We start from the raw sequence: 27069 nt of genomic DNA on the forward strand, positions 1-27069 counted from the left end.
CAAATTTATTCCTATTTTGAATGATAGATACCATGATTTGTTTCTATTTCTATCTATCATGGCTTATAATTAGTGTAAAGATAGATTTTCATCATGCAAATATATCCAGATCACACATTTGAATGTGTATACTAGATTGACATAACGTCCTTTTAATAGAACATTTCCTGAAACATTTAAGTCAGTTCGCTGTTTAGGAAAACCAAACATGTCAGGCTATAGCTTTAAGAAGTTCTGGAGCTACAAGGTCAACAATAAACTGAGGGGAGAAGGCAGTTGTTGAATAATAATTTGTTAAAGTAATTAAAAGGTCAATATACCACCCATTTTAATTGATGATAGAAGGCAACAATATACTGTGATATATCAGAAGTAATAAGGAAATTAAAAAATGATTTTAAACGCGTGTGATAGGAATGTAATTTTTTCAATTTCAGACTTTCATTAAATTCAATGTGATCCCATTGGCTAGTGGACATCAGGATATGCCTATACAATTTTACAATTGGTCTGGTCAATATTTATTATATACATATAACGGAAATTCAATGGATTGAACGTTTTGGACTGATTCATATTATAAAATAATTAATGTATTGTACAACTTTTACAATTCTACTGAAAGACATAATATCATAGCAATATTTTGTCTTGAAAATGAAAGCAAAATGTCTTCAACTTTAAGAATTTTCCTTTCAAAAATATTATCCTGTTGAAACTGGACATACATGTGGGATAACAGAAATTCTGACATAAATTCATTTTACTTGAAATTGGCACAAAAATCCTGAACAGCACAACAGACTGTTCACATCCTTATCTTATTCCACATTTGCGCCTTTGTTCTTAAGGTCAGAATTCTACAGATAAAGTCTACAGGTTCTAAGACAACAGAAGATATGGAGAACAAAGTCGATTCCTCTCCCTGGCTGTGGGTCCTGTTACTGATCACTGTGGTCCAGACCTCCCTGTTTACCGTGGTCACTCTGTACCAGTATGACAACACAGAGATCCTCCAGGAAAAGGACCAAGACTTGGACAGCAAAATCAAGCACCTACAGGTACAAACCTACATGGTTTGAATCCAATCCATCAAATTGATCAGCATAATTTTCAAAAACTATTTTCGTTCATATACTCTTACTATAATAATAATTACTTGGTTTTCTTTTGTCATGTAATGATTTTTCTGTTACCATACATGGTGATGTGCATAGTTGATAATTGATTTAAACGGGATACAACCTATATATGTATGAAAGAATTAAGTGTGTTTTAATATATGTTTATTTTTTGTATTTTTAAAAATTTCATTTAACATTTTGTATACATGTAAATTGCTTATAGTTTAAAATGTCTCTTGCTGCAGTTGCTTATGAGAAGACATTACAGAACTAGTTACTGATTACAGGCCCTACTGGATTATGACAACAAGAAACTCCATAAACAGAAAAGGGCGGGAAACTTCATAGCGGACATTCTCACTGCCCAGGTACGACATCACTGAAATCCTTTACTGATAGTAGAAATATATGTATTAAAACAACATTACCATGGCTTTAATGCCGTGTCCTTTGAACATTTCTCCTCAAGAGTTTGCTCAACTTTGCAGGAGGCTGTTATAGCCCAACATTGCATCGAGAAAAATAAAACCTGCATCAAAGGTAAGCAGTCAATTTATTCATTTAATTAATGGTCATCTTCAATTAACGGGATGTTTTATTCTAGAAAACATTGAAGAAATATTGTCTGTTACATTTACTTCGTATAATATCCTTCAGAGTGAAAGGCATTACAAGAGTTAGTGAAGGTTTACTATCTGTATCTTTAGGGGACCAAGGCGATTCCGGATTATCGGGTAACACAGGTGAGTCTGTCACTCAATTTATACCACAGATATCACAACCACACTGTATTAATAAACACGATTAATTAATATGTCACCGAGTAGACAGGTGTGTGAGAGTTAGTCAATATATCGCGTCGTAGTAGATCGTAGTTAGAGCGCTGGCACGCTACGGCAGAGGCCCTTGGTTCGAATCACAGGTGATACCTCACCACCTATGACACCTACGGAAAAGTGAAATATACAAAAGCCCCTAAAATTTGATTTTACTATCATATTTGTTTCAAGAACAAGAAAATATAATTTGTAACACACCATCGACAGATGGTATAACTGTTACATTAAATGTTAAGAGTTTATCCAGTCAAATTTCAAAATTAGCCTCAGGAGACTTGTAAAGTCTGAAAAGAGGGTGTTGCAGTTCCTTTGTTATTTTCCCTACATGTGTAGCAGATTTAAAGAAGAATTTTTATGTTGCAGAAACTCATATTAATTTTTTTCAAATGTAACAATATATAAAGCACAACGAAAAACAATATTTGGAAGGTGTGTATTGACTTCCAGTTTGCCACTAAATGATGTGAAAATTAGTCTTACGGCAAAATATATCAGATTTTCCGTTTTTTAAGTAGGGAATCCCCATTGTTCTAAAAAAGTGCCTCCTTGAAACAAAATAATTTTGATATATACACAAAGAGGCAGGAATTTTCTTCAAAACTGCCATTTCCGATTTTTGTTTCAAAGAGGCACATTTTTGAAAAACGCAAAAATTGAATAAAAATTTGTCTCCAAACGAAATGCAAGATGTGTACTTTAAATAACACTGCAAAATCATCGTGTCTGAAATAGTCTAGTGGATATGCTGGTGGGCTTCCAACTAGTACTTTTACCGGAGAATGGGTTCGAATCATGGTATGGATCATTTTTGCATATTTTTTTCTCCATATGTAATGGTAGTGCAATGAACTTCTATATTTTTTGAAAGGGGGGGGGAGGAGGGGGAGAGAATGTCAAGAAGTTAATTGAGTAATAACTAATCTATATACATGTATTAGAAATGCAGGATTAAATTGTTTTCCTTGATATGCTGTGACTTAAAACTAATGCTTTATTAAGTTTTGTGTTGGAAAATAAAGTTACTGTATTGTTTAAATAATTTATTTTTTTACATGCTGTAGTTATTGCAATTTTGGTCTCTTAGTTAGTAGCCAAGATTTGATTTGAAACAAATAAAATGTCTTGGATGTAGCACCAACAGTGTGATTTTGGGACGCAGTTTTATTTCATGAAAATTATTTTCGCACGATGTCTACATTATATCTTTCAAAATGCTGCTTTAGCCATTGTGCTCTTTGTTGTTCCAACCTCTTTTGTGCAAAATGACGAAAGTGTTTTGATGTATCAAGCAGGAAATACCCGCCGTAAACATAGTCTTCTACGTAGTTGTATCTATATTTAGACATAATGAGGGTATTTTAATGTCCTTCTCGATATATAGGGAATAATCGCGAGTTTCTGCAACACCCTCTTTTAGGTTTAATACTGACAAATCTGAGTAAATATCAGCAAACACGGTGAGAAAAAGGACATTAACTTTTTGAATTCATTGTCAGGAGACAAAGGGGAGAGGGGGATCCTTGGTGATCCAGGACTTCCGGGAAAAACTGGCGATAAAGGCGACCCGGGGCTCCAAGGGGGTAAGGGCGAACAAGGAATGAAGGGAGATATTGGTCCGAAAGGATTCAAAGGAACTCAAGGTGACATTGGTCCACGGGGCGCCAAAGGAGATCAAGGGCTTAGAGGTTCTAAAGGGGAATCTGGAGTAAAAGTAAGTTATTTACAATAACCATGTTTACATGTATTAATTCATCATGATTATGGAAGATTTAGTTTTTTTTATTTTATGTATTTATGACTTTTTAATTTGACGTGTTAAATGTAGAATATTTCAATGCTAACCAAACAGGGGGAAAAGGGCGAAACCGGAGAACAAGGGAATCGTGGTCCGAAAGGAACCAAAGGATCGCCAGGAGAGAAGGGGGCACCTGGAGAGACAGGTGGGCAAGGTCTGAAAGGAAGTAAAGGAGAGCCTGGGCCCCAGGGACCGGCAGGACCTGATAATGTTAAAGATGGCTGTGTCTGTCTCGGTATGTATAGGACTGTGTGTGTCGTAAAATACGAGGGTTGTCCCAAAAAGTCGTAGACAGGGAATATAGTTTATTTTCTCTTTGCTGAATCAAATTTCTTTTCTTTTCATAGCAAAGAGTAACATCCTATGATTATGTATTTTAAGTTTCATGACGATACCACGATTAATAAGAAAATTATGAAAAAATAAAGAAACCATGTGAGTGTACATCGGCGCACGAAAGCAAGCGTAATTTACGTCTCTGATAACGTCATGGGCCCTTTTTCTGCTTTACATGAGGCTATTAACATCCAAATGAATATTTTAATAGTGAAAAACCACTCTTGACTAAGGGAATAATTTAAATTTACTACTGTCCGTTTTCTTAAGTAGATTCAAATTTTAGTCAAAATTAAATTAGTTGAAAGATCACCTTACATTTTAAGCAGCAGAGAATACACCTTGTTTGACGACGTTCATGGCCCAGAACGTTCACGCAAATGTCTGCGTTAAACAATCAGTACTCTACTTTACATGCAATAACTACCTTTTTTCGATATAGAGGAAAAACTATCTTTGAATCTCATACTATTGAAAAACAACTTTTCTATTAAAATCTAGTGTGTAATGTCCTTTCTGTACTCTTTCCCCCGTCTCTAATGAATATAAAATATACCAAACACAATTTATTACATTTCCGTGCGCCGGGTACGCGTGCGACGACGTCATTTTCATCAATCTCAATTCGAAGAACACTTTGAAAATCATGCCACCAGTCGTCTGTTTCTTATGCTATTTATATGAAATTTTGACATATTATTAAGATATTGATTCTGGTTTCAGTGATTTAAATTTTAGTTCAATCTTTTACATAGTACCAAAGAAATAAAAACAAATGTAAAAGTTATATGCGTAAATTATTCCGAATTTTGGTCGTGCGCCGACAGACCACATCGGCCTTCATATAAATCGTCCCAATATAATTAATATGAAAGATATATATTCAAGAATTCACAATTTTAAAGAACATTGAATGTATTATGTCTATGCAAAATTTGGTTAGTATTGGTTGCATGTTAAAAAAGTTATTACCATTGTCTACGACTTTTTGGGACAACCCTCGTATGTGCAAGATGTTTAAATATACATTTCATCAGTAAAATTAAATTCTGAAGATTTCTTTAGGGGTTCATTTGCAGAGGTCTATATTATAAAGGATAATGAATAAATAATTAGTCTTCAATATAGACATGTCAACGAATATTCGAATACTCGGCTGAGTTCGATAATACCGACTATCAACTTATTTTATTGAAAAGAAAATTGTACACGTCAGGCAGTCTGTGAAAGACAAAGAGTGAAAATAACTAGGGAAAATCAAATTTTAACAAATACTTGACTACCTTTCGACTAAAGCCCCCGAGTATTCGACTAAGCTGTCCAAGCACAATTGGCATCTGCAAGAATTTTAACGAATGTTCGACTATCTTTCTACTAAAGCCCCCACCTATTCGACTAAGCTGTCTGAGTACAATTGACATCCCTACTTCAAATGCATCAAGTATTTTGAAAGTCTTGCTTTTAAATATTCAGTATATAAATAGGTTTAAAAATAGTCTTTTTTATCTTTGATGGCGTCAGAAATTAATGCACAAGATGTGATTTTTACAGAATATCCCAAGTTTGAAGACCCTACTCCGTCCAGCACGCTTTACCTGAGTGTGGGGGAGTCTATAAGCCTGCCTTGTAATGCAACAGGGAGTCCTGCTCCAACTGTAACACTCGAAAAACAGATAATAACGCGCCGAGGCGTCAGATCACGTGACAAACGCAACCTTTTGAAGCTGAATGGAAAGTATACCATCATGAATGCAGCGACGTCAGACTTTGGAACTTACGTCTGTACTGCCAAAAACGCACTTGGGACTATAACGAAAGTGATTGATGTCGTAAGAGGAGGTATATATTGGCCTTGAGCAGTTTAATTCAATATCATCCAAAATTCTATAACCTGGTAGTTGTTTAAGAAATGATAAATTGATAAAATAATGGAAGTGAATCTTACATATGACGTCATGTAACTTTACAGCCCAGATTGGGCCTGTTGTGGCTTGAAGTTTGAAGAGGCTTATCAGTCAAGTAAAAGCTGTGTAAAAGTTTTTGATGGTACTCAAAATTACATGTATGCGCACAGTCCAACATATTATTCACTATTTCAGTTTTGCCAAACATAGCAAAACAACCTAGGAGTTCAACGAACAACGCAGGCACATCCGCTGAGTTCAGATGTGTGAACTCTGGTATTCCAACGCCAACAGTCACGTGGTACAAAGATGGCAAACTATTGGTTCCCGACTCTCGTCATCAGATCTCGAGTAATGGCGAGGTTTTAACGATTCAGAACATAAGGGTGTCTGATGCTGGTAGAATTGAGTGTCGCGTGGCCAACCAAGTGGGGACTGCAACATCCCGAGAAGCTGTATTAACTGTTGTTTAAAATTAACTTGGATTGGGTGAAATTAAAATTACTATTGATATTAACATATATAAGTTTTATAAACAATGCACATAGGATGAAGAACGATTAAGAAAAAACATAAACAATGAAAAAATATTCATTTTAATTATGTACACTGTAAGTATTGTATATAAAAATATATACTGTAGAGGCAATATGTTATATCGATATTAATTCAAAATACATATAAAATATAGTTTTGGGTTGTTAGAAAGAAATGTACATTATGGAAAATAGACATGTATCAATATCACAAACTGAATGCAATTAGGAGCAATTAACACAGGTTGGGAATACTTGGAGATACAAAAGAGTCTCTTCAAAAATGATTTGGTGTATTAAATTTTACAATTCCTTAGAAAATATAATGGGTATACATGTAATTATTCAATGCTTCATAAAATATATAATATTTATATTATCACAGTACAGGGGAAAAATATCCTATCAAAATATATAACAAGGAAAAATCTCAATAACAAATACTTTGGCCTTGCATTAAGTACAATTTGCGCAATTAAGCTATATAGGGGAACACATTATTGTAGCGTAGCAACAGGTGGCAACACAAAAGCTTTATAATATCATAAATGGTTAAAAGCTGAGCTTCCATAGGAATAGAAATGATGAGCGCTTCTACCGGAAATTGGCGCACTCAGATCGAGGCTGGCAGCATTAATGGCCGACCTTGTCCAGACTCGTTTTGGTTCAACTTCCTCCAGACTCATTTCTCTCGGACTCGTTATCCTCATTGGTTTCGGGTTCAGCGACCCGGCATCATGTTCTACAGGATGTCCACCAGTGTAACTAAATCCGTATTGATTTCCACAGACGACGTCCAGCTTCGGTATGCTTGCTCCCCTGACATAAATAGGCCTTTGATTCTGTCCTCTGGCTTTATCTTCATCAGAGCCCCGGATGTTCGTATTGATTCGATTTAGCTTTGGATTGTTCAGAGCGATATTGATGTTCCGATCCTCGATATCCACATGGCATTTTTCCTGCTGTGGTTGGTGCTTCTTGCAGTACACCTGCTTGTCATTTTTATCATTTGCGTTTTGACAAAAGTTTTTCAACGTCAATGTAGTGCTACATTCGGCACATCGAAAACATTGCTTATGGTACAGAACACGTCTAACTGGTCCAATTTTGTCCAATTGGTAGACTTGTTTGTTACACCGGAAACAGGGGTCAGGGACAGAGGTCGGCGTTGTCGCCTCAGAGGAAGAAGAATAACTAGAGGTTGTACTTAGACTTCTAGAAAATGTGAATTTGTCTTTGTTAGGTGACAAAGCTGGAACGGTAGGAGAAAGAATCCTTTTTGTGCTGAACGATTTCGATCGGGTTCTCTCTGGTGTGAGGTCAAGGTCTTTAACCGTAGGTTTGGTTGCTTTTCTGGTCTCCACAGTTATATCCGAATACTTGTCAAATTCACAAGTATTATCACTACGCGGTGAGTCGGTTGACCCACTTCCATTTGTCCACATAGAAATGTCACATGACTCTTCATCGAAAGAGGATTGTTCGTCGTCTTTTCGAAGGACAGGACGAGATAACATCCGAGCCATTGCTGTTAGTGCTTGAACATTAGTGTATTTTGTTTTCGACCCATGCTCACCATCGTGGTGTACATCATGGTGAACATCATGGGAAGCTTCATCAAGGGAAGCCTGTCGCGGCGACTTGTGGTGTTCAACATGGATAGCTTCCACTCTCCGACTGTCTCGTTTGACCAGTTTTTGTTCCGCTCGGATCATGCGATCCTCATCGTCCGGTGATTCTGGTCTGCAGTCATCGTGAGCTACAAGTTCCTGACTCCCATCAGAAGAGACGTGTTCAGAGTGACTGGAATCATCGTACCCACTGTCGATTCTGTACTCACGTGCATGGATAACATGAGGTTCAACAGAAAATTGACTGTCACAGTGATCGAGTTTCAGCGTTCGCCCAGGGGTCACGTGATCACAATCTTCTGGGTCAAAGTTATAACTAAGTGGTCGTGGCGCCGGAAGGTGGGTTTCAGATGCGTGAAATGTCTTGTCTTCTACGTTTTCGTGTACTTCCAGAATATATTCGGGATCTCGCGTGACAATTGTACGAAGTGGCGCTGGGTGCATCACAGAATTACAGCTTGCCTGCCATATCAGTGTAGATTTAAAATTCCTCGCTTCCTCCATTATGAATTCACTTCAAATCCTTTTGTTTACATTTACAATTTCTTCCATGTAATTTTTTACATGATCGATAAAATTTTGTCCAGTCATGTAAATAGAAATTCCATTCTCACTGTATATATGCGTGTTGTTTTACAGGTAAGATATTTCTGCTTAGAGTAGATTTTCTGTCAGAACTGTTCGCCCTCCCCAGAGTCCTCGCTATCGGGATATCTCCTTGTATCAGACCCAGGGTATTCAGGCGATGCCAAACACACGACCGTTGTCACCATATATAAAAAATTCCAGCCTTCTGTTATCGTGGCCTTTTTATAATAACATGTGCTTTAGATCGATAGGTTGGCGAATTTCCAAAGGACTATAGAAGTTAAACCACGTTAACCCCACACTGAATTATCCTCTTTTTATTGGGTATATCCTATTCATACACGAATCGTTAATGTGGATAGATCAATTAACTTGGACACCCGCTACTGAAACGCCTCTCGTGTGGAAAACAACTCTCCTTACTAAATGCCGTCTTGTGAATCGATTGTCCCTGCCTTTCCCCTATATTAGTCGCTTTCTTCATTCATTTTTAAATCCTTGGCCTTTTATGTTTCGTAATTCTGTCAATATTTGGTCCTGTAATACACAGTGGTCTGGCAGGAATCGGACCTCGGAGATAAATCCCCCAGTCCCTCGGTCTATCTGACGACTTGCAGTGATTCCAATCCGCACCTGTAATTAAATTTTCTCTCCCGGATTGATTATGTTATACCTGTATAGACCTGCAGTCCTCGATATAATATGGAATTCTTGTATCACAAATTAATCGCATAGACAGGTATATGTAAGGTACATATTATCGATAAAGATTAAATCACCGAGATGCGCTCCAAAGTTTTCTTCAATTGGGAGAATAAATACGATGTCGCCGGTAAAAAAAATGTATGTTTTTAAAAGTGCAGGTGTAGACGCTTTAAATCTATTGTTGGTTCTTTTTCACTTGGTCTATAGCCTGTCTAAAAAGAGAAGAAAATGTTCATTCAATTTTAATACTATTTCCCATTGAATGCAAGATCATTATATATATATACTGGACACATTTAAAATGGCCTACATTTTGTGAATGAGCATGCACATGTTCAGAATTTCATTGACGTATACTTAATTAAAAGTAAAAGGGTTACAGGACCGCAAATATTTTTCTTCCATCAAGGCAAAAAAAGTTCCAAAGACTTTTGAAAGTTATTCAAGCATCCTCAGTTTCTCAACTTAAACTATCCCTGCAAAACCACCCGGGACTAAGATTCTTCACTTCTATGTCTTTCGAACCCAGGACCTTGGCATCATAAGTCAGGTGCTCTACCCCAAAAGTCAAACGACGAACGCAAACGGGCGGAAACGGATAGCACTGCTATGTTATAAATTTTGTTTTTACTGCCACCCGGTACTCATACAACATGAGAGTACGATAAATAAAATCACGTAGTTATATTCGCATTGTACAGATGCTAAAATAGTCATTAAAATATACTAATCCAAAAACTAAGAAAATGCAACCGTAAATCGTTTTGATTAAGCTTTTTAACAAATAAAGAAGTCCTTTTTATCTGAGCTATGAAAAGAGCTACAGGAATTAAATACATGGCTTCTAAAATTTGTCAAATTTTGATTTGAACCTAAGACATAGTCGAAATATTTTCTTTCAGATAGTCAAGTGGTATTAAGATTTGAGATACACCTCACGATTCATTGAAGTAAAATCTGTTACAGACAAATTTCCTATCAATTAATGAAAACAAGATTGGTCTACAAACTTCTTGGACAAAACTGAATTTGATATATTTATACCCTTTGAAAAGTGGCCGATGTAATCATTTTGAGATAAGGAACATTTCTTACATATCTCAGATCAGTTGTGAAGAACATATAACGGATAAACAAACAGATTGGGTTTGAAAATATCTCGTGTGTCAATAAATATATAACATCAAATGCGGGGGCCGCCTGTCAATCATCGTTTGAGAACAATGGATTTTTGGCCCATATCTTAGGGTGACACCGATTTCAAAATAAGGCGCAGTCAGAATACATCTAATGCAATTTAAGCATTCTTTATCCAAAAATTTCATCTAAGCATTGGTGGGACTACAGTATTTATATTTTTTGCTTTGGGGCGAAAATGAGTAAGTTGCAAACTAGTTCTACGTGACGATGATAAATAGATTTTGGTCTGATAACATCATTTAAACAGATTCCTTACCGTACTGTGTATTTAAAGGATTATTTTTATTTTGAATTATGCCAACAATCAGGACTCCACACGTGTACGTATATCTGAAAACCTAGCTGTGGTTATATACACCTAACTCTTTATAGTTAAGTTTACAAAGGAGTCTTTTTTCATATATATCACTCAAGATTTTTGTTTGAAATGAAACGATTTTACAGTACTGACAGAGAGAATAGGAGTACAGTTTGTTAATATTTTCTGTATGTAAAAAATATTAAAGGTCAAAATTAAGGCGTTTCTTAAACATATTAAAGATGCAATTAGCACTGTTCAGATGGTCTCTAATTTAACACCTGCAAGATGGTACAAGATTTGCAATCTGACGCATTTTGCAAATTGACACGTATATATTTTCATCATTGCAAAAGCTCTTAAATACGCTCTACGTGAATCGTGTTACTAAAGCAATTAAGGAGGCCAACGGGGAGGCGAATAAACATAGTTACTATAAATCCCACAGTTCGTACTGAAGATTTAAAATCTGATACAACCATTAAAATAAAAGGCTCATGGGCAATAACACTAACCCAAGTCAGCTCGACTCTGCTGGTTTTTTTTTCAAGGAAGAAAATTTGGTATCTCCTATTGTGTCCCATAATAGCCCCACGAAATCATTCTATCCTTATATCCTATGGATGCTTCAATATGACTAACATTACTTTGCTGTTCTGCAAAGGAAGACTTAGTTTAATATCTTGTTTACATGCTAGGTAAATTTTGAATTCTGATTTAACTTTATCTCTATGTAAGAATCTGTAATTTGAAAAAAAAAAAAAGCTATAGAACTTTGGGATCTGTTAAATGTAATATTGTAATACAAACAGGATAAACAAGAAATCTGTGAGCCAATGCTCACTAGTAATACCCCCGCTCTGATGTAAATCAACAACTATCATGTTAATTTACACAAGTTCAATAACAGGCAGATGCACAGAAAAATTTGAAGTTGACATCAGATTCATTTCAAAATTAATCCCACCATATGGCTTGCCTCAACAAATAGTATACTAAAATTAAGCATCTGCTATGAATAGTTAATGAGAAAACTGCAACGAAAATTTGTTATGTATGAAACGGACTGACACACAGACAAAACAGGAAGTTGACATCGGGTTTGAAGAAAAATATCTCCCAACATATGGCATGCCTCAGAGAAGACTTTGTTAAGATTTCAAGTATCTGCAATAAGTAGTTGGTGAGAAAACAAGCATCTACAATAAGTAGTTGCTGAGAAAACTGCAACGAAAATTTGTCATGTATGAAACAGACAGACACACAGACAAACAGGATGTTGTCATCAGATATGAACAAAAATGAATTCCATCATATGGCATGCCTCAGAAAAGATTGTGTTAAAATTTCAAGCATCTGCGATGAGTGGTTGTTGAGAAAACTGCAACGAAAATTTGTTATATTATGTATTAAACGGAAAGACGTACAGACAAAGAGGAAGTTGACATCGGATTTTAACAAAAATGTATCCTAACGTATGGCATGCCTCAGAGAAGATTGTGTTAAAATTTCAAGCATCTGCGATGAGCACTTGCTGAGAAAACTGCGACGAAAATTTGTTATGGATGAAACGGCCAGACGCACAGACAAACAGGAAGTTGACATCAGATTTTAACTAAAATGTATCCCAACGTATGGCATGCCTCAGAGAAGATTGTGTTAAAATTTCAAGCATCTGTGGTGAGTAGTTGCTGAGAAAACTGCGACGAAAATTTGTTACGGACGGACACACAGCTACACGGACACACGGACGGACAGACACACAAGGGTAAAACAGTATACCCCCCTCTCCTTCGGAGCGGGGGTATAATTAATGAGGCCCACTCTAATCTTGAAAAGATTTCCCTATTAATTTCTATACACCGGTATATTTTAAGTAAATCTTAAATACCCTTTGGTGGACAAATTATTCTGGTCTCGGAAAACATAGCAGTAGCAAATTTGATTGCATGCTTAATGTCACTAAATATTGAGATTTTTAAAAAAATATATTTTTTCCAGTTCTCCCATGTTAAACTTACATCTCTTACAGGAAGATGCCTACATATCAGCAATAAAAGATCATTGGTATGCGGAGAGAATTTCGAACTATTTTTCGCTATACATATTTAAATGCAAAAAAAACAAGAGGCCCAGGGGCCACATCGCTCACCTGAGCAAATCAGCTAGGAAAAAGCAAAAATCAGATCATAATTGAAAATTTTACTGAAGGGGTGGGGGGGGGGCTTGAATTTTAATACTACTTAAATTTTAATACTACTTGAGAGAGAATGCCTTCAAATTAATACAGCATATGGCTTTTCTTTTCTTGATAAAAATATTTTTTAAAAACATTTTCTTCTTATATATAACTTCATTATACACTGTAATTTGAATTTGATTCCCCATTGTTTCCGTCCCTACCCCAAAGGGACATGATTTGAATAATTTAAATCTTCAATACATGAGGATGCTTACATGTCAATATGACTAAACAAAACTTTTTTGTTCTTGTTCTTTCCCCTTTAATTGGCTTTATTTTTCTACACTACCCGAAAATGCTTCCATATATGTATATACTAGTATCATCATGGCTTTGCTATTCTTGAGAAGAAGATTTCTTAAAATATATTTAAATGTAAGTCTTGGATCCCCAATTGCGGCCACACCCAATCCCCAGAGGTTATGATTTGAACAAACTAAAATCTACACTACCTGAGGATGATTCCATATAAATATCACTAATCATGGCTTTGATGTACTTGAGAACACGATTTTAAAAGATTTCCCTATCTAGTCCTATGTAAAACTTTGATCAGCCATTCTGGCCCCACCCTATCCCGGGGGTCATGATTTGAACAAATTTGAATCTACACTACCTGAGGATGATTGCACATGAGTTTCATCTTTCCTGGCCAAGTGGTTCTTGAGAAGAAGATTTTTAAAGATTTTTCCCATTTTTTCCTATGTAAAAGTTTGATCAGCCATTGTGGCCCCACCCTACCCCCGGGGGTCATGATTCGAACAAACTTGAATCTACATTACATGAAGATGATTCCACATGAATTTCATCTTTCCTGGCCTAGTAGTTCTTGAGAATAAGATTTTTAAAGATTTTCCCTATATACTCCTATGTAAAACTTTGATCGGCCATTGTGGCCCCACCCTATCCCCTGGAGTCATGATTTGAATAAATTTGAATCTACATTACATGAAGATGATTCCACATGAGTTTCATCTTTCATGGCCCAATGGTTCATGAGAAGAAGATTTAAAAAAAAAATTTCCTATATATCCCTATGTAAAACTTTGATCGGCCTTTGTGGCCCCACCCTACCCCTAGGGGTCATGAATTGAACAAACTTGAATCTACACTACATGAAGATGATTCCACATGAGTTTCATCTTTCCTGGCCCAGTGGTTCTTGAGAAGAAGATTTTAAAAGATTTTTCCTATATATCCCTATGTAAAACTTTGATCGGCCTTTGTGGCCCCACCCTACCCCCGGGGGTCATGATTTGAACAAATTTGAATGTACACTACCTGAGGATGCTTCCACATGAGTTTCATTTTTCCTGGCCAAGTGGTTCTTGAGAAGAAGATTTTTAAAGATTTTCCCTATATACTCCTATGTAAAACTTTGATCGGCCATTGTGGCCCCATCCTACCCCCGGGGGTCATGATTCGAACAAACTTGAATCTACATTACATGAGGATGATTCCACATGAGTTTCATCTTTCCTGGCCCAGTGGTTCTTGTGAAGAAGATTTTTAAAGATTTTCCCTATATACTCCTATGTAAAACTTTGATCGGCCATTGTGGCCCCACCCTACCACAGGGGTAATGAATTGAACAAATTTAAATTTACACTACCTAACGTTGCTTCCATATGAGTTTCATCTTTCTTGGCCCAGTAGTTCTTGAGAAGAAGATTTTTAAAAAATGCCATTAATTTTTCACTAATTCATAATTATCTCCCCTTGGAAGAGGGTGTGGCCTTTCATTTGAACAAACTTGAATCCCCTTCACCTAAGGATACTTTGTGGCAAGTTTGGTTAAAATTGGCCCAGTAGTTCTTGAGAAGAAGATGAAAATGTGGGTCATGATTTGAACAAACTTGAATCTACACTACCTGAGCATGCTTCCATATAAATATGATGAATTATGGCTTTGTCATTCTTGAGAAGAAGATTTTTAAAGAATTTTCCTATATATTTCTATGTAAAACTTTGGTCAGCCATTTTGGCCCCACCCTACCCCCGGGGGTCATAATTTGAACAAACTTGAATCTACACTACCTGAACATGCTTCCATATAAATATGATGAATTATGGCTTTGTCATTCTTGAGAAGAAGATTTTTAAAGAATTTTCCTATATATTTCTATGTAAAACTTTGGTCGGCCATTTTGGCCCCGCCCTACCTCCGGGGGTCATGATTTGAACAAACTTGAATCTACACTACCTGAACATGCTTCCATATAAATATGATGAATTATGGCTTTGTCATTCTTGAGAAGAAGATTTTTAAAGAATTTTCCTATATATTTCTATGTAAAACTTTGGTCGGCCATTTTGGCCCCGCCCTACCCCCGGGGGTCATGATTTGAACAAATTTGAATCTACACTACCTGAACATGCTTCCATATAAATATGATGAATTATGGCTTTGTCATTCTTGAGAAGAAGATTTTTAAAGAATTTTCCTATATATTTTTATGTAAAAGTTTGGTCGGCCATTTTGGCCCCGCCCTACCCCCGGGGGTCATGATTTGAACAAACTTGAATGTACACTACCTGAGCATGCTTCCAAATAAATATGATGAATTATGGCCTTGTCATTCTTGAGAAGAAGATTTTTAAAGAATTTTCCTATATATTTCTATGTAAAACTTTGGTCGGCCATTTTGGCCCCGCCCTACCCCTGGGGGTCATGATTTGAACAAACTTGAATCTACACTACCTGAACATGCTTCCATATAAATATGATGAATTATGGCTTTGTCATTCTTGAGAAGAAGATTTTTAAAGAATTTTCCTATATATTTCTATGTAAAACTTTGGTCGGCCATTTTGGCCCCGCCCTACCCCTGGGGGTCATGATTTGAACAAACTGGAATCTACACTACCTGAACATGCTTCCATATAAATATGATGAATTATGGCTTTGTCATTCTTGAGAAGAAGATTTTCAAAGAATTTTCCTATATATTTCTATGTAAAAGTTTGGTCGGCCATTTTGGCCCCGCCCTACCCCCGGGGGTCATGATTTGAACAAACTTGAATCTACACTACCTGAGCATGCTTCCATATAAATATGATGAATTATGGCTTTGTCATTCTTGAGAAGAAGATTTCTAAAGAATTTTCCTATATATTTCTATGTAAAACTTTGGTCGGCCATTTTGGCCCCGCCCTACCCCCGGGGGTCATGATTTGAACAAACTTGAATCTACACTACCTGGACATGCTTCCATATAAATATGATGAATTATGGCTTTGTCATTCTTGAGAAGAAAATTTTTAAAGAATTTTCCTATATATTTCTATGTAAAACTTTGGTCGGCCATTTTGGCCCCGCCCTACCCCCGGGGGTCATGATTTGAACAAACTTGAATCTACACTACCTGAGGATGTTTCCCCATAAGTTTCATCTTTCCTGGCACAGTGGTTCTTGAGAAGAAGATTTTTAAAATATGCCACTAAATTTTCATTAATTCCCAATTATCTCCCCTTGAATGAGGGCGTGGCCCTTCATTTGAACAAACTTGAATCCCCTTCACCCAAGGATACTTTGTGGCAAGTTTGGTTGAAATTGGCCCAGCGGTTCTTGAGAAGAAGTCGAAAATGTGAAAAGTTTACAGACAGACAGACAGACAGACGGACAGACGGACGCCGGACAAAATGTGATCAGAAAAGCTCACTTGAGCCTTCGGCTCAGGTGAGCTAAAAAAAACAAAAACAAAACAAAACAAACAAATAAAACAAAAAACAAAACAACTAACAAAACAAAACCTTTGGTCGCCTATTGTGGTCCCACTATACACCCTGTGGCGTAATTTGGCCAAACATGAATCTGTACCTTATCAGAAGATGCATGCACATTACTTTTCTTGAATCCTGTTGTTCATAAGAAGAAAAATATGTTAAGTGTTATCAAATGTTAAGGGGGGACCTATGTCCGAAAAGTCTTTGTGTGAAATTTTAAAAACTTTAACATTTCTTTCATGGCCACTTGCTCTTAATTTTTAGGTATTAAAAACAATACCTTTATATGTTTATTTTTACACTGGAGCACGTGCAAAAACAGTGTGAAATGCTAAAAATAGATTATTTTCAGACACTATTGTTCTACCCCAAATATGCGCTAAAAAGAACCAAAAATGTCAAATCACATTTAAAATCAACAGGTATATAAATTATATGACTTGTATCTTTAAAATAACGGTAAATTCATTGTAATTAATGTCGCATGAAAAATTATAATGGAGCACACTGTAAGTATTACCCCATTTTTCTTGTCGTATTTTTTACAATTCCGACATTCATAATAGGTAATATCTTAAAAAGTCTTTGTGTGAAAATGTTGAAAGTCATATTTTTTAAAAGAAATGAAGTATCTCTTTATTTTAACAAAGAAAAAAGTATACCTTTATGATAAAATTAACGAGAAATATGAAGTTTTCTTTTATTTTCGTACTCTTGTGTCATAAATTTGACCTTTCTGCACTAAGACAAAGGTAAGGAAGCACTGTCAAACATCTGAATATAAAACTATTTTGCAGAAAACAATTATTTTGTTTTGATTATTAACAATTTACACTGATTAAATCTTTTCTTTTTCATTCCAATCATTCTGCCCCCCCCCCCCCCTTCTTCCCCGTCAACAACCAACACCTCTCAGAACTAGGAATGACTTTATACAGTTAAATCTAAATGTACTAATCAATAAACAAATATAGGTACTAGTACATTTCTTATTTTTTCTTAGTTTTATCGGGAAAATACAATTAATGGTAAACATAAAATTAGACATATTTTCCTGATCTAAGCCGCTTTCTTTGCTGAATTTTATTTTATCTTTTTGTACTTATATTAGCATATTATTGAGGTATCTTTTCACAACTGAAATTGCTATAAATAATCAACCAAAGGAAGAGAATTCTTTTACCCCGGTATTAACAAACTCTATAATTCAAATAAAACTGCTATTAATGATGTATAAATTTTCTTTTTGTAAATTGTGTACGTTATTGATAAATAACAATGTTATGCTTATATCACAATTGCATATCAACAGGTAAAAACAAACATCGCTATTGTGACGTCACATAACGCTGCTTTGACGTAGAACGACAAAGGTCCCCCCTTAAGTTATTATAAGTAATTAAATTCAAACGTATTCATCCTACATATCAAACAGATGAAGAAGCTTACCTAGATTCCTTCCGCTTTGCTCCGAGTTCGATAAAATCTGATCCTCAACAACAGGTTCCTATTCAATATATTGTCTACGGTGTCAGAAATAAACAGGGGCTCGTTAGCACACAATGTACAGCTAATTAGATAGGTAAACAAATTACATAGTTTTTAAATACCTTCTAAATGCAAACATGACAGAACTGATTTTTATCTTGTTCGGTCGCGAGTTAAATTTCATCGCTTGTTTAAGTCACCGTTAATATTGTGCCAGGTGCATATATACCTAGTATCTTTCCCGCTCTACCAAGGGACTTTAAAAAAAAAAAAGTTACGTAACGACAACCAAGGATCTTTTTAATTCTTATAAAAAATATTTACAATCCCTTCTGGGGTTTTAAAATCAGGACATTTTTTATTATCTACAATTTTAAACTTAGATTTGACAGACAACCAAAAGCTAAAAAAACGCACGTGTCTCTTTCACCAGAGCCATACAAGGAAAATGGAATATACTTGCTGTATGTCTATCATCACTTGTACATACATATATATGTAAGAAATTTCACCAGACAAAAGTTACTGACATTAATTTAAGAACTTTTCATAACTCCAAATAATTATGTTGTATTTTTATTTTTTAAAACGTGAAGAAACAAAAATCTTTGTGATTTAAATGTATAAAGCACTGTTACTTAATTGTTCCACAATTTTCACAAGACAACAAAGCTCTAGATGGACATATAACTGAACTATAAGATACTGAAAAAAAAATCACAATAAACAAACCCTTCTTCATACAAAAAAGAAAAATTGCATTTTTATGTAACAAATACAAAATAAAGGATGTTGTAACGTTTGATAGGTGCACAAACACATACCAGTGTAGAAATGTCGGCGACTGAGAAATTTATAAAACACATTATGGTGATACATAACACTAAGTAGTAAATACATAAACTTGTTCATAGAATGAATTTCCACAACCTACCCACCTACCCACCCCTGAGCTCCCTAGTATTAGTACAATATGTACAGATTTTCTTGTAACACATAGGAAGATTTGGCTCCATTCTATATCATTTATAATCCACTTGACTGAGATTATAGAGATCTTACACAAATCCTGGTATATCTCATTCTACAATTATGACAGGCAGTATTGAAACTGAAAGATTATCCAGATTAAAAAGTCAGGGAAAAACATTGTAAATCCTAACCCTTATAACCCAATACACAACATGTACCGTTATGTAGTAAATCTTTATATCTTGATTAATCTAATAAAGACACCATTTAAAACAAACACATATAAACTACCCTTTCCCATGACTTATTCTGGGTAATGCCCTTTTTTCTGTATTTTTTTAACCAGAGGTTTTAGAGAGGCCTTTAACCTCAGATACAAATGTCTGAAACTTTATAAAAACAAACATATAAATGTTCAACTATGTCTACAAATTCACTTCATATCTTCCAGGTAAATAAGCTAAATATCTAAATATGGTTTACTTAAAAAAAAATGAATTACATGTAAGAACAAGAATGCACAATAAACTTCTCTTATCTTACAACAAAAATACAGAATGGAGATTTTATTGCCCAACAAGTAGGTTAACAAACATACATGTGTAAAGCACGTGAAAGCAGATTACGTACATCACAATAATATCAATAAAGAGGCCATTATTGTACAAGAATCCTTCTAAATCAAATACCTTGTGTCTCGATCTATCAACTTGGTAATCACTAGACACTAGTCCAAAATATTTTACATTTTCTTGGCATTTTAGGGGGGGGGGGTTACGATTTTTTTTTCTTGGCACGTAAAACATCAAAATCGTAAAAAAGCTTGGAAAACATCAGATATTTCAGACAAACTAGACTCTTGTATTGATTTACAATAAACCAAACAAACTTGTTCCTCCTATGGATGCTACTTGCGATACATAAATGCAAAAAAAAAAAAATAATGATGATGCACTAAAATTCATTATCATAATGTATGTAACAAATTTACAGCGATTTTTTTTTGGGGGAGAATCCCAAGCAAAATAATTTATTATTCCTTATAAAACTTCATTGTATAAACAACTCTAATATAGCTAATTTACAGATTTAGCGATTTGTTTTTTGTCATACAAAGTTCAAAGATAACAAAATTTTCACTTTTTAATGGTTTTTCAAGGTCTAAAAATTCAAAATATTGAAATGATCATATATATTTAACTTTTTAATATTTGAATTCTAATGAACAAAAAAAATCCAGTACTCCAATTTTAAACATGAACATGTAATAGTCATAGAAAGGAATGCATGTGTATTGGGAATCTGCTATACATTTATATTCTTGAAAAATTTTTTGATTCAAATGAAAATTATACATTTATACCGATTTAGCAAAGTAAATTCACAGGACCCCAGGACTCTGCTATAGCATAGTTTTATTGTTTACAGATGAAGAGTAGTTCAAGTTATTTTAAACTCCTCTAATATTCCAGCAGTATAATATCATTAATAGAATTAATTTTAAGTAGTCAAAAAATGCATGGATTGAAATACTATTACTCTTGATAGATATTTATAGTAATAGATCATGATGTAATTCTTAACACAAATAAATACACTTATACATGACAAATACTGAACTTGATCAATAAGCTTTTGTTATGATATCGACTTGGGGACATTTTCCATTGAGATTTCTTCAAAGGAGGATCCTGAATCATTGCCATCTGAAGCCTTGTCCCCCTCCTCTTGTTTGAGGGGACTCAACTGAGGGGTGGTCATTTGTTCAGAGCTAAACCCCGAGTCCTGAAATGTGGGGGGTTCACTAGTGTCTGGTGTGCTCTGATCGCGACCCTCGTCCTCTAACAGTTTACGTGGAGTTTCCTCCCCTCTGAGGATTTCTTCACTCTGACAAATTATACCCCCTTCCTCCTCAGCCTCACTTTCACTGTCAGAGATTGGCATACCATCATCTACAGCTGTACGGCTGTAACTGGTCTCTCTGGAAACTTTGAAAGACAAAAAAATTATATCTGATAATAATGTCATAAAACATGGTAACAATTTATTAAGAAAATTAGAAATTAAGAAAAAATTCCAATAGAGGGAGGGGTCTACAGAATTTCACTAGAGCTGTGATAATTGATCCCCAACAAAAGCTATCTATGTATGGAGTCTTTCCTGAAGACACCAACTTAAGAGTTCCTCAGAAAATTTTTATGAAAATGTACCTCGTAGTTTAAAATAAACTTATTTATATAACTATTGCACCTGGACAGTTATATTTTATCTTTCTACGTGAAGTGGCAGCTACGTAATTGTTTTAAATCAAAACTGCCAGGAAAACCAAATCAATTGTTTACAAGTATTCTACAAACAGGTATTCTGCTTAAAGGGGAGTAACTCCTATATAGTACAAAATCATAATATTGAAAACAAGTTCATGGTAGTGCAATGCCCCTGCCCTTGTCAAAATAAACTTTTATATGTGTAAGTCTCTTTTATCTGCACTAGATTAATTCCCTCAGTTGTCTAATACTTAGTACAATAATATCAGTATTCTAATACATGTACTTCGTTCAATAACATTTTATGTTGTCATAAATGATCAGCTGGGAATGAAATCCAAGTGTCAATGAACTGCTCTTGCCGAGTACATACACCTCAAGAAAGCTTTCCTGATTGACAGCGATGAACATTCATTATTAATCAAAATTGTTATCTACACACCCCCTCCACTCCTCAGAATGTAACGACAAAAATGTATTAAACTGGATATATTGATTTACAAAAAAAATTGAAAAGAAAAGCTATGAACTTTGTTATTTTCTATGCACTTTTTTAAAAGCTGGTTGTATCTGAGGTTTTATTATTTGTGAAACATGTATTATAGTATTTATGAGTTTACCCTAAAAGTAAGAAAAGGATACTGTAAGGGGTTTCAGACAATTTTTGAAATTATTGGAAGGGGGAGGTGGAAAATTCAACAACTACAAGTAGAATGAAATATAACATAAATCAACCCAAAATATCAAAAAGATGCATTTGAGGCAAATCCTAATATTAAATTTGATTTCACCCCAGTCTGAAATAAGGACAGGCCTTGGTCCCATAAAACTTAGACAATCTCACTTTTAATCTTTCTCACTTTACCAAAGGAATTAATAGTGGAAAAAAGAGACTGAGATCAAAAGTGAGCTCGTCTAAGTTTAGTAGCTCCAGGCCAGGACTCCCTATGTAATGTATAAAAACTCCACTTTTACCCACAGTGCCCTTACCTGACACACTCTCATCTACAGAACTATCATCTTCATCATCTCCATCTTCTGCTTCATCATTATCTTCCTGCACCTCAGGGACATAGAATTCATTCTGACGAGCCAGTGGAGCAATGAAATATATGGAGCCCCCATCATATACCTCTAAATAGGGATGAGCACATAACTTACGCTCCTAAAAAAATAAGAAAACTTATTACATTTTCCTTTTCTTTAAAAGTAAAATCTTGAAATCTTTCTCCACAATACCAAAACATACTCAGAAATACTTTAATAATCCTTTCTTCTCTGACAAGTTTTATTCGAAAAAAATGTAAGAACATTTATCTGAGTCTCAGAGATTTATTAATTTTGACTGTCCTGTAAATTAGAATGTTCTTCCGCAGGGCTCTTGATTCTCTAAATCTGGGGCCGATATTCGGCCCCCTTCCCAATGCCAAAAAGGTACCTTTTTTCCCAAAAGAAAGGTGTAAATTTCCCAATTTCCATAGCAAAATATTAATTGAAGAATAAAAGTCCATGAAACTTAATCGCAAAAAAAAACCCAAACAAAACACACATGCAAATGAAAGTGAAACTGTATTACCATTTTATTAGTTTGCACCAAATGCATTCGTAAACTGGTTCAGGGAACCAGGTTATTGTTTTTACAAAAATGTGTACTAACTATGAGTGCAGAGTATCTTGTCATGTAGTTTCGACACAAAACATTATTTTGGTTTCAAAAATAGACATTTCATTTAAACATCAGTAAGCTGCACCTAGAAAAATACCCACGCTTCGGCATGTTCAGTCTCGCGCTGTATTGGTAAGCAAAGTTGTCCATGTGATCGAGGAAATTCGGGATGATGTAACCAGCGAGTGTCGCTCAGTAAGACATATAACCGCAATATCAACACTCAAAGATAGTAATGAAAAAGCTAATGTACTTTCACAATTAGCCTACGTACCCATGTTTGTTCTGTTTAACTGTTTATTCAAAACCAGAATAAAATTGATGACAAAATGCTAGAAAAGGAAAATTTGAGGATTTTTTTTAATGACTTTTGGTTATCCAACTTTTCCCAAAATGACGATAATTTTCCCAATTTGAACAGCCCCGGCCCCAGTCCCAAAAAGTGGTGTGAGAGCCCTGCTTCCAGAAACAATTCATGCAAATCATTGATAAAATTGAAGTTTTACAGAGTCTGAGAATCAATCCTAACCTTCACATAATCATTCATTCTTGGGTAGACCCTCCATACTGCAATAAGAATGGAGAGGGCACTTCTGTACGGGAAAGTCGTGTTGACAGCGTATGACACAGAGGGAAGCTTGGCTATCTTATAACCAAACTTCAATAGTTGTTCCTGTACAGCTTCGTCAATCTCAGATCCATCTTCAGAGAGAATCGAGCCAACAACATAACGTAATTTCTCCCCTTCTACCTAAAAGATATAAATTAGGCTGTCAACTGAACTGAAGGTATTTTTTTATATCAAAATCTAAGACATGTTCAAGAAGTCATTATTTTGTCAAAGTATGCAATCAAAAGAGTGAAAAGACCATACTTTTCAAGTCTTAGCTGAAATTTTTTTTACAAAAAATGATTTTTTTTGGTTGAGTTTTTGAATAATCTTGACTGTCTGGTCATTGGTCAATGCACATTGAGGGGTCGACTGTTGTAAACAAGATATTTATTTATGTGTTGTTCACTGAGAATGCCTAAATTACAGTACATGAATTAATAGGCGCATATGACATCTCATGATCTGCACTTTCATTTTCATATATTCATTCCTTCTGGCAATGACGTCACACACAGATTTACAAATATTTAATTTTATGAATTATGGTTCAAACGGTACCTGGTGAAAACGGCACCTAGTGAAAACGGCACTTGGATTATGCAAAATGGCACTTGGTCAAAACGGCACTTAGTCAAAACGGCACTTGGTCAAAATGGCACTTATAGAAAAAAAGCATAATTATATGCAATGATAATTTGATATATGGATTGATATATATTTGTGTGAGTATATATACATGTAAACATATATAATTTTTGTTTTCTGTGAGGGTCCATTTATTTCCCAAGAAAACAATTCAAATTATGTATACACTGAAATAAGTTATGAAATCTATGTGATATATACTGTATATAAAATTAAATTATTATGAACCTATGCGCATACATACTTTTCTCCACAGATTCATACATTTAAATACCAAATTTGAAATGATTTTTTTTTAAATTAATTCTATTCCTTGAAATATCAGTATCTTCATCTTTTAGTCTCCTTCATTTTTAAATTAATGAAATAACAGCATAGTTTTGAAATATAACATTATTTTCAAAAACAAGATTATAAACAATAACAGCATCATTTTATCATCTAAATAAATTATTTGTAACAATATCAATATTTACTATCATATTTAATCAATATTATTTAATAGAAATAAATTGATATTCTTCAGTTATAAAAAAAACCCAACAAATAAATGTTTTTGTTCTTCTATGTACAGGTTTCATATTGTTAAAAAAAAAAAAACTAATCGTAAATGTTGTATGGCTTAAATTTAAAGATTTTATGTACAGTTTAGAGAGGAAAATCTAAGTTTCAATCTCTTTGACACATTGTCAAGAAATACATAATAGTAACTGTATATGATTGCAAATTGACGATCAACAGATTATTGAGGGGGAGGTGTGAAAAAGTCTTTTGTTTCTTATTCCTACAAGTGTATTCTAAGTAAACATACTCTAACTGGCTTCTAATATTAGTCAACTGTGACTGGCAACCCCCAAAACAGAGTAGTATAGTACATATTTGCAATACTATAATTTTTTAAATTTCAAAGGATCATAATAATATAATTTGGATTTGATCTCTTTGTAGAAAATATTTAAAGAAGTACATTTAAAAAAATCTAACCACTGTACAAAAGTACAATAATTTTCAGATGAATTAGTCTATTTTTTTCCCCCTAATATATTTTAAAAACATTTTTATCAATAATAATATACACATTTATTACTGTAAATTTAATATAAAGATCCATTTTCTGTATAAACAATAGCAAATTATCAAAATTAAAAAGTGCCGTTTTGACTTTTCTGAAGTGCCGTTTTGACTACTCTCAAGTGCCGTTTTGCATATTTCCTAAGTGCCGTTTTCACCAGGTGCCGTTTTGACTTGTACCCAATTTTATAATGCCCCCCCCCCCTTATTTGCATTAAGTAAAATAGGGCTATATGTGATGCTCAATAATCGCAGCCTCACCACTTTCGGGTCATCATAATAGATGCCTATGGTTTTGTAGCCCTGAGGGGTCAGTCCGCAGACTTCTGTAAACACAGGGCCGCACTCCTTGTATGGACCGCGGCAGAATTTGTAGGCAATGACAGCCTCTCCTAGAGGGGGTTTCCCTGTCTTCACGTCAATCGTCTCAAACAAGCCTGACAACAGCAACAGGGCCAGGAACGTCAGTATCAGACATAAACCCAAAACTCCGATCCCAGCGATCAGCAGCAGTTCAGCCATTGTTTTGGTTTTTCGATTTCTCTCTAGACTGATCGTAGGATCAAGAATAATACAAGAAGATCCCAAGAACTATCAACTGGTTCCCATCAGTCGACTGCAAACGGTTAATTTCGGGCCTTTCCGTAATAGGTCGGAAAAATCAACGTTTTACCTCTTGTCGGAAAGGTCTGAGAAGTTGCGATCTCAGTCGTCTCCATACGGAACAGAACGAGTCTTGCTGACTACTACTGATCTCAGGGAGGATAACTCTAACTTTCTTTAAAAAAATAATGAGAATCAACGATTATTTGTTGAATATGCATAAACTCCATTTTATCCAAGTATATTTTAAAGATTTTGCTAATAAATTCTGGTTGCTATTTTCCATAAAGTTGTATTTTTACAATTTGAAAATAAAAAAAAAATGTCTGTAAATTTCAATTTGAATAATTGAATTGTATTTTCATGATTTTGTAAATTTTTATCAATACTTTGGTAGTAGGTTTTATCTCCTTGTTGTCATGCCTGTGATTATTCAAAAAGATTTTTTTTCATTAGCACGGAACAATAATGATATGGGTTTTTATAATAAAAAAAATAATGTTTAGGAAATATATCAATAAAATTTTGTATCTTTTCAATGTACATATCTAAATGAAAGGAAGACTATTCAGTTAGTTTAGATTACAAAATAATTGGCGAAGTTGATATGAAAATTTTGAAACTGATCAAGGATTTATGAGTGTGTAACTTGGAATATTTATGTTTAGAATAAAATACGAGAATAACGATCGAATCGTTATTAATCTGAAAAGTGATGAAAAAATCAAATGAAGAGCAAATACGGATCTCTAAAAATGTTAGAAATGGGATCAGTAGCATATAGTGTCACGGAATACTAAACGGTTGAGCACCTGCTGGC

At 34.8% G+C, this 27069-nt stretch overlaps 3 protein-coding genes across 3 annotated transcripts; 1 reads left to right on the plus strand and 2 right to left on the minus strand.

Moving 5' to 3' along the window:
• Positions 1-876: 876 nt before the first annotated feature.
• LOC134246443 (collagen alpha-1(XVII) chain-like) lies at positions 877-6596 on the plus strand. The gene is made up of 8 exons (XM_062728809.1): positions 877-1061; positions 1412-1492; positions 1613-1664; positions 1832-1867; positions 3460-3674; positions 3813-3993; positions 5646-5933; positions 6194-6596. The coding sequence occupies exons 1-8, from the start codon at positions 900-902 to the stop codon at positions 6469-6471; spliced, it is 1293 nt and encodes a 430-aa protein (XP_062584793.1). The 5' UTR covers positions 877-899; the 3' UTR covers positions 6472-6596.
• Positions 6597-6623: 27 nt separating this feature from the next.
• Positions 6624-18632, minus strand: LOC134246440 (uncharacterized). Its single transcript, XM_062728808.1, has 2 exons — positions 18374-18632; positions 6624-9670 (listed from the first exon to the last, which is right to left on the minus strand). The coding sequence occupies exon 2, from the start codon at positions 8667-8669 to the stop codon at positions 7077-7079; it is 1593 nt and encodes a 530-aa protein (XP_062584792.1). The 5' UTR covers positions 8670-9670; positions 18374-18632; the 3' UTR covers positions 6624-7076.
• A 1305-nt stretch (positions 18633-19937) lies between these two features.
• LOC134246444 (testis-expressed protein 264 homolog) lies at positions 19938-26230 on the minus strand. The gene is made up of 4 exons (XM_062728810.1): positions 25908-26230; positions 23847-24068; positions 22642-22816; positions 19938-21372 (listed from the first exon to the last, which is right to left on the minus strand). Exons 1-4 carry the CDS (start codon positions 26166-26168, stop codon positions 21023-21025), a joined length of 1008 nt encoding a protein of 335 aa, XP_062584794.1. The 5' UTR covers positions 26169-26230; the 3' UTR covers positions 19938-21022.
• Between the last annotated feature and the right edge of the window lie 839 nt (positions 26231-27069).

This window comes from Saccostrea cucullata, unplaced genomic scaffold (assembly GCF_032062105.1).
Source record: "Saccostrea cucullata isolate Sc308-1 unplaced genomic scaffold, CSIRO_AGI_Scuc_v1 ctg532, whole genome shotgun sequence".
Lineage (NCBI taxonomy): Eukaryota > Metazoa > Mollusca > Bivalvia > Ostreida > Ostreidae > Saccostrea > Saccostrea cuccullata.

Coding starts and splice junctions, on each gene's coding strand:
- LOC134246440 (XM_062728808.1), bottom strand. CDS start 8,669: ATGGAGGAAGCGAGGAATTTTAAATCTACACTGATATGGCAGGCAAGC.
- LOC134246443 (XM_062728809.1), top strand. CDS start 900: ATGGAGAACAAAGTCGATTCCTCTCCCTGGCTGTGGGTCCTGTTACTG. Junction 1,665..1,831: donor AAATAAAACCTGCATCAAAG/GTAAGCAGTCAA, acceptor CTGTATCTTTAG/GGGACCAAGGCGATTCCGGA. Junction 3,994..5,645: donor AGATGGCTGTGTCTGTCTCG/GTATGTATAGGA, acceptor TGATTTTTACAG/AATATCCCAAGTTTGAAGAC.
- LOC134246444 (XM_062728810.1), bottom strand. CDS start 26,168: ATGGCTGAACTGCTGCTGATCGCTGGGATCGGAGTTTTGGGTTTATGT. Junction 24,069..25,907: donor ATTATGATGACCCGAAAGTG/GTGAGGCTGCGA, acceptor TATATCTTTTAG/GTAGAAGGGGAGAAATTACG. Junction 22,817..23,846: donor GAATGAATGATTATGTGAAG/GTTAGGATTGAT, acceptor TTATTTTTTTAG/GAGCGTAAGTTATGTGCTCA.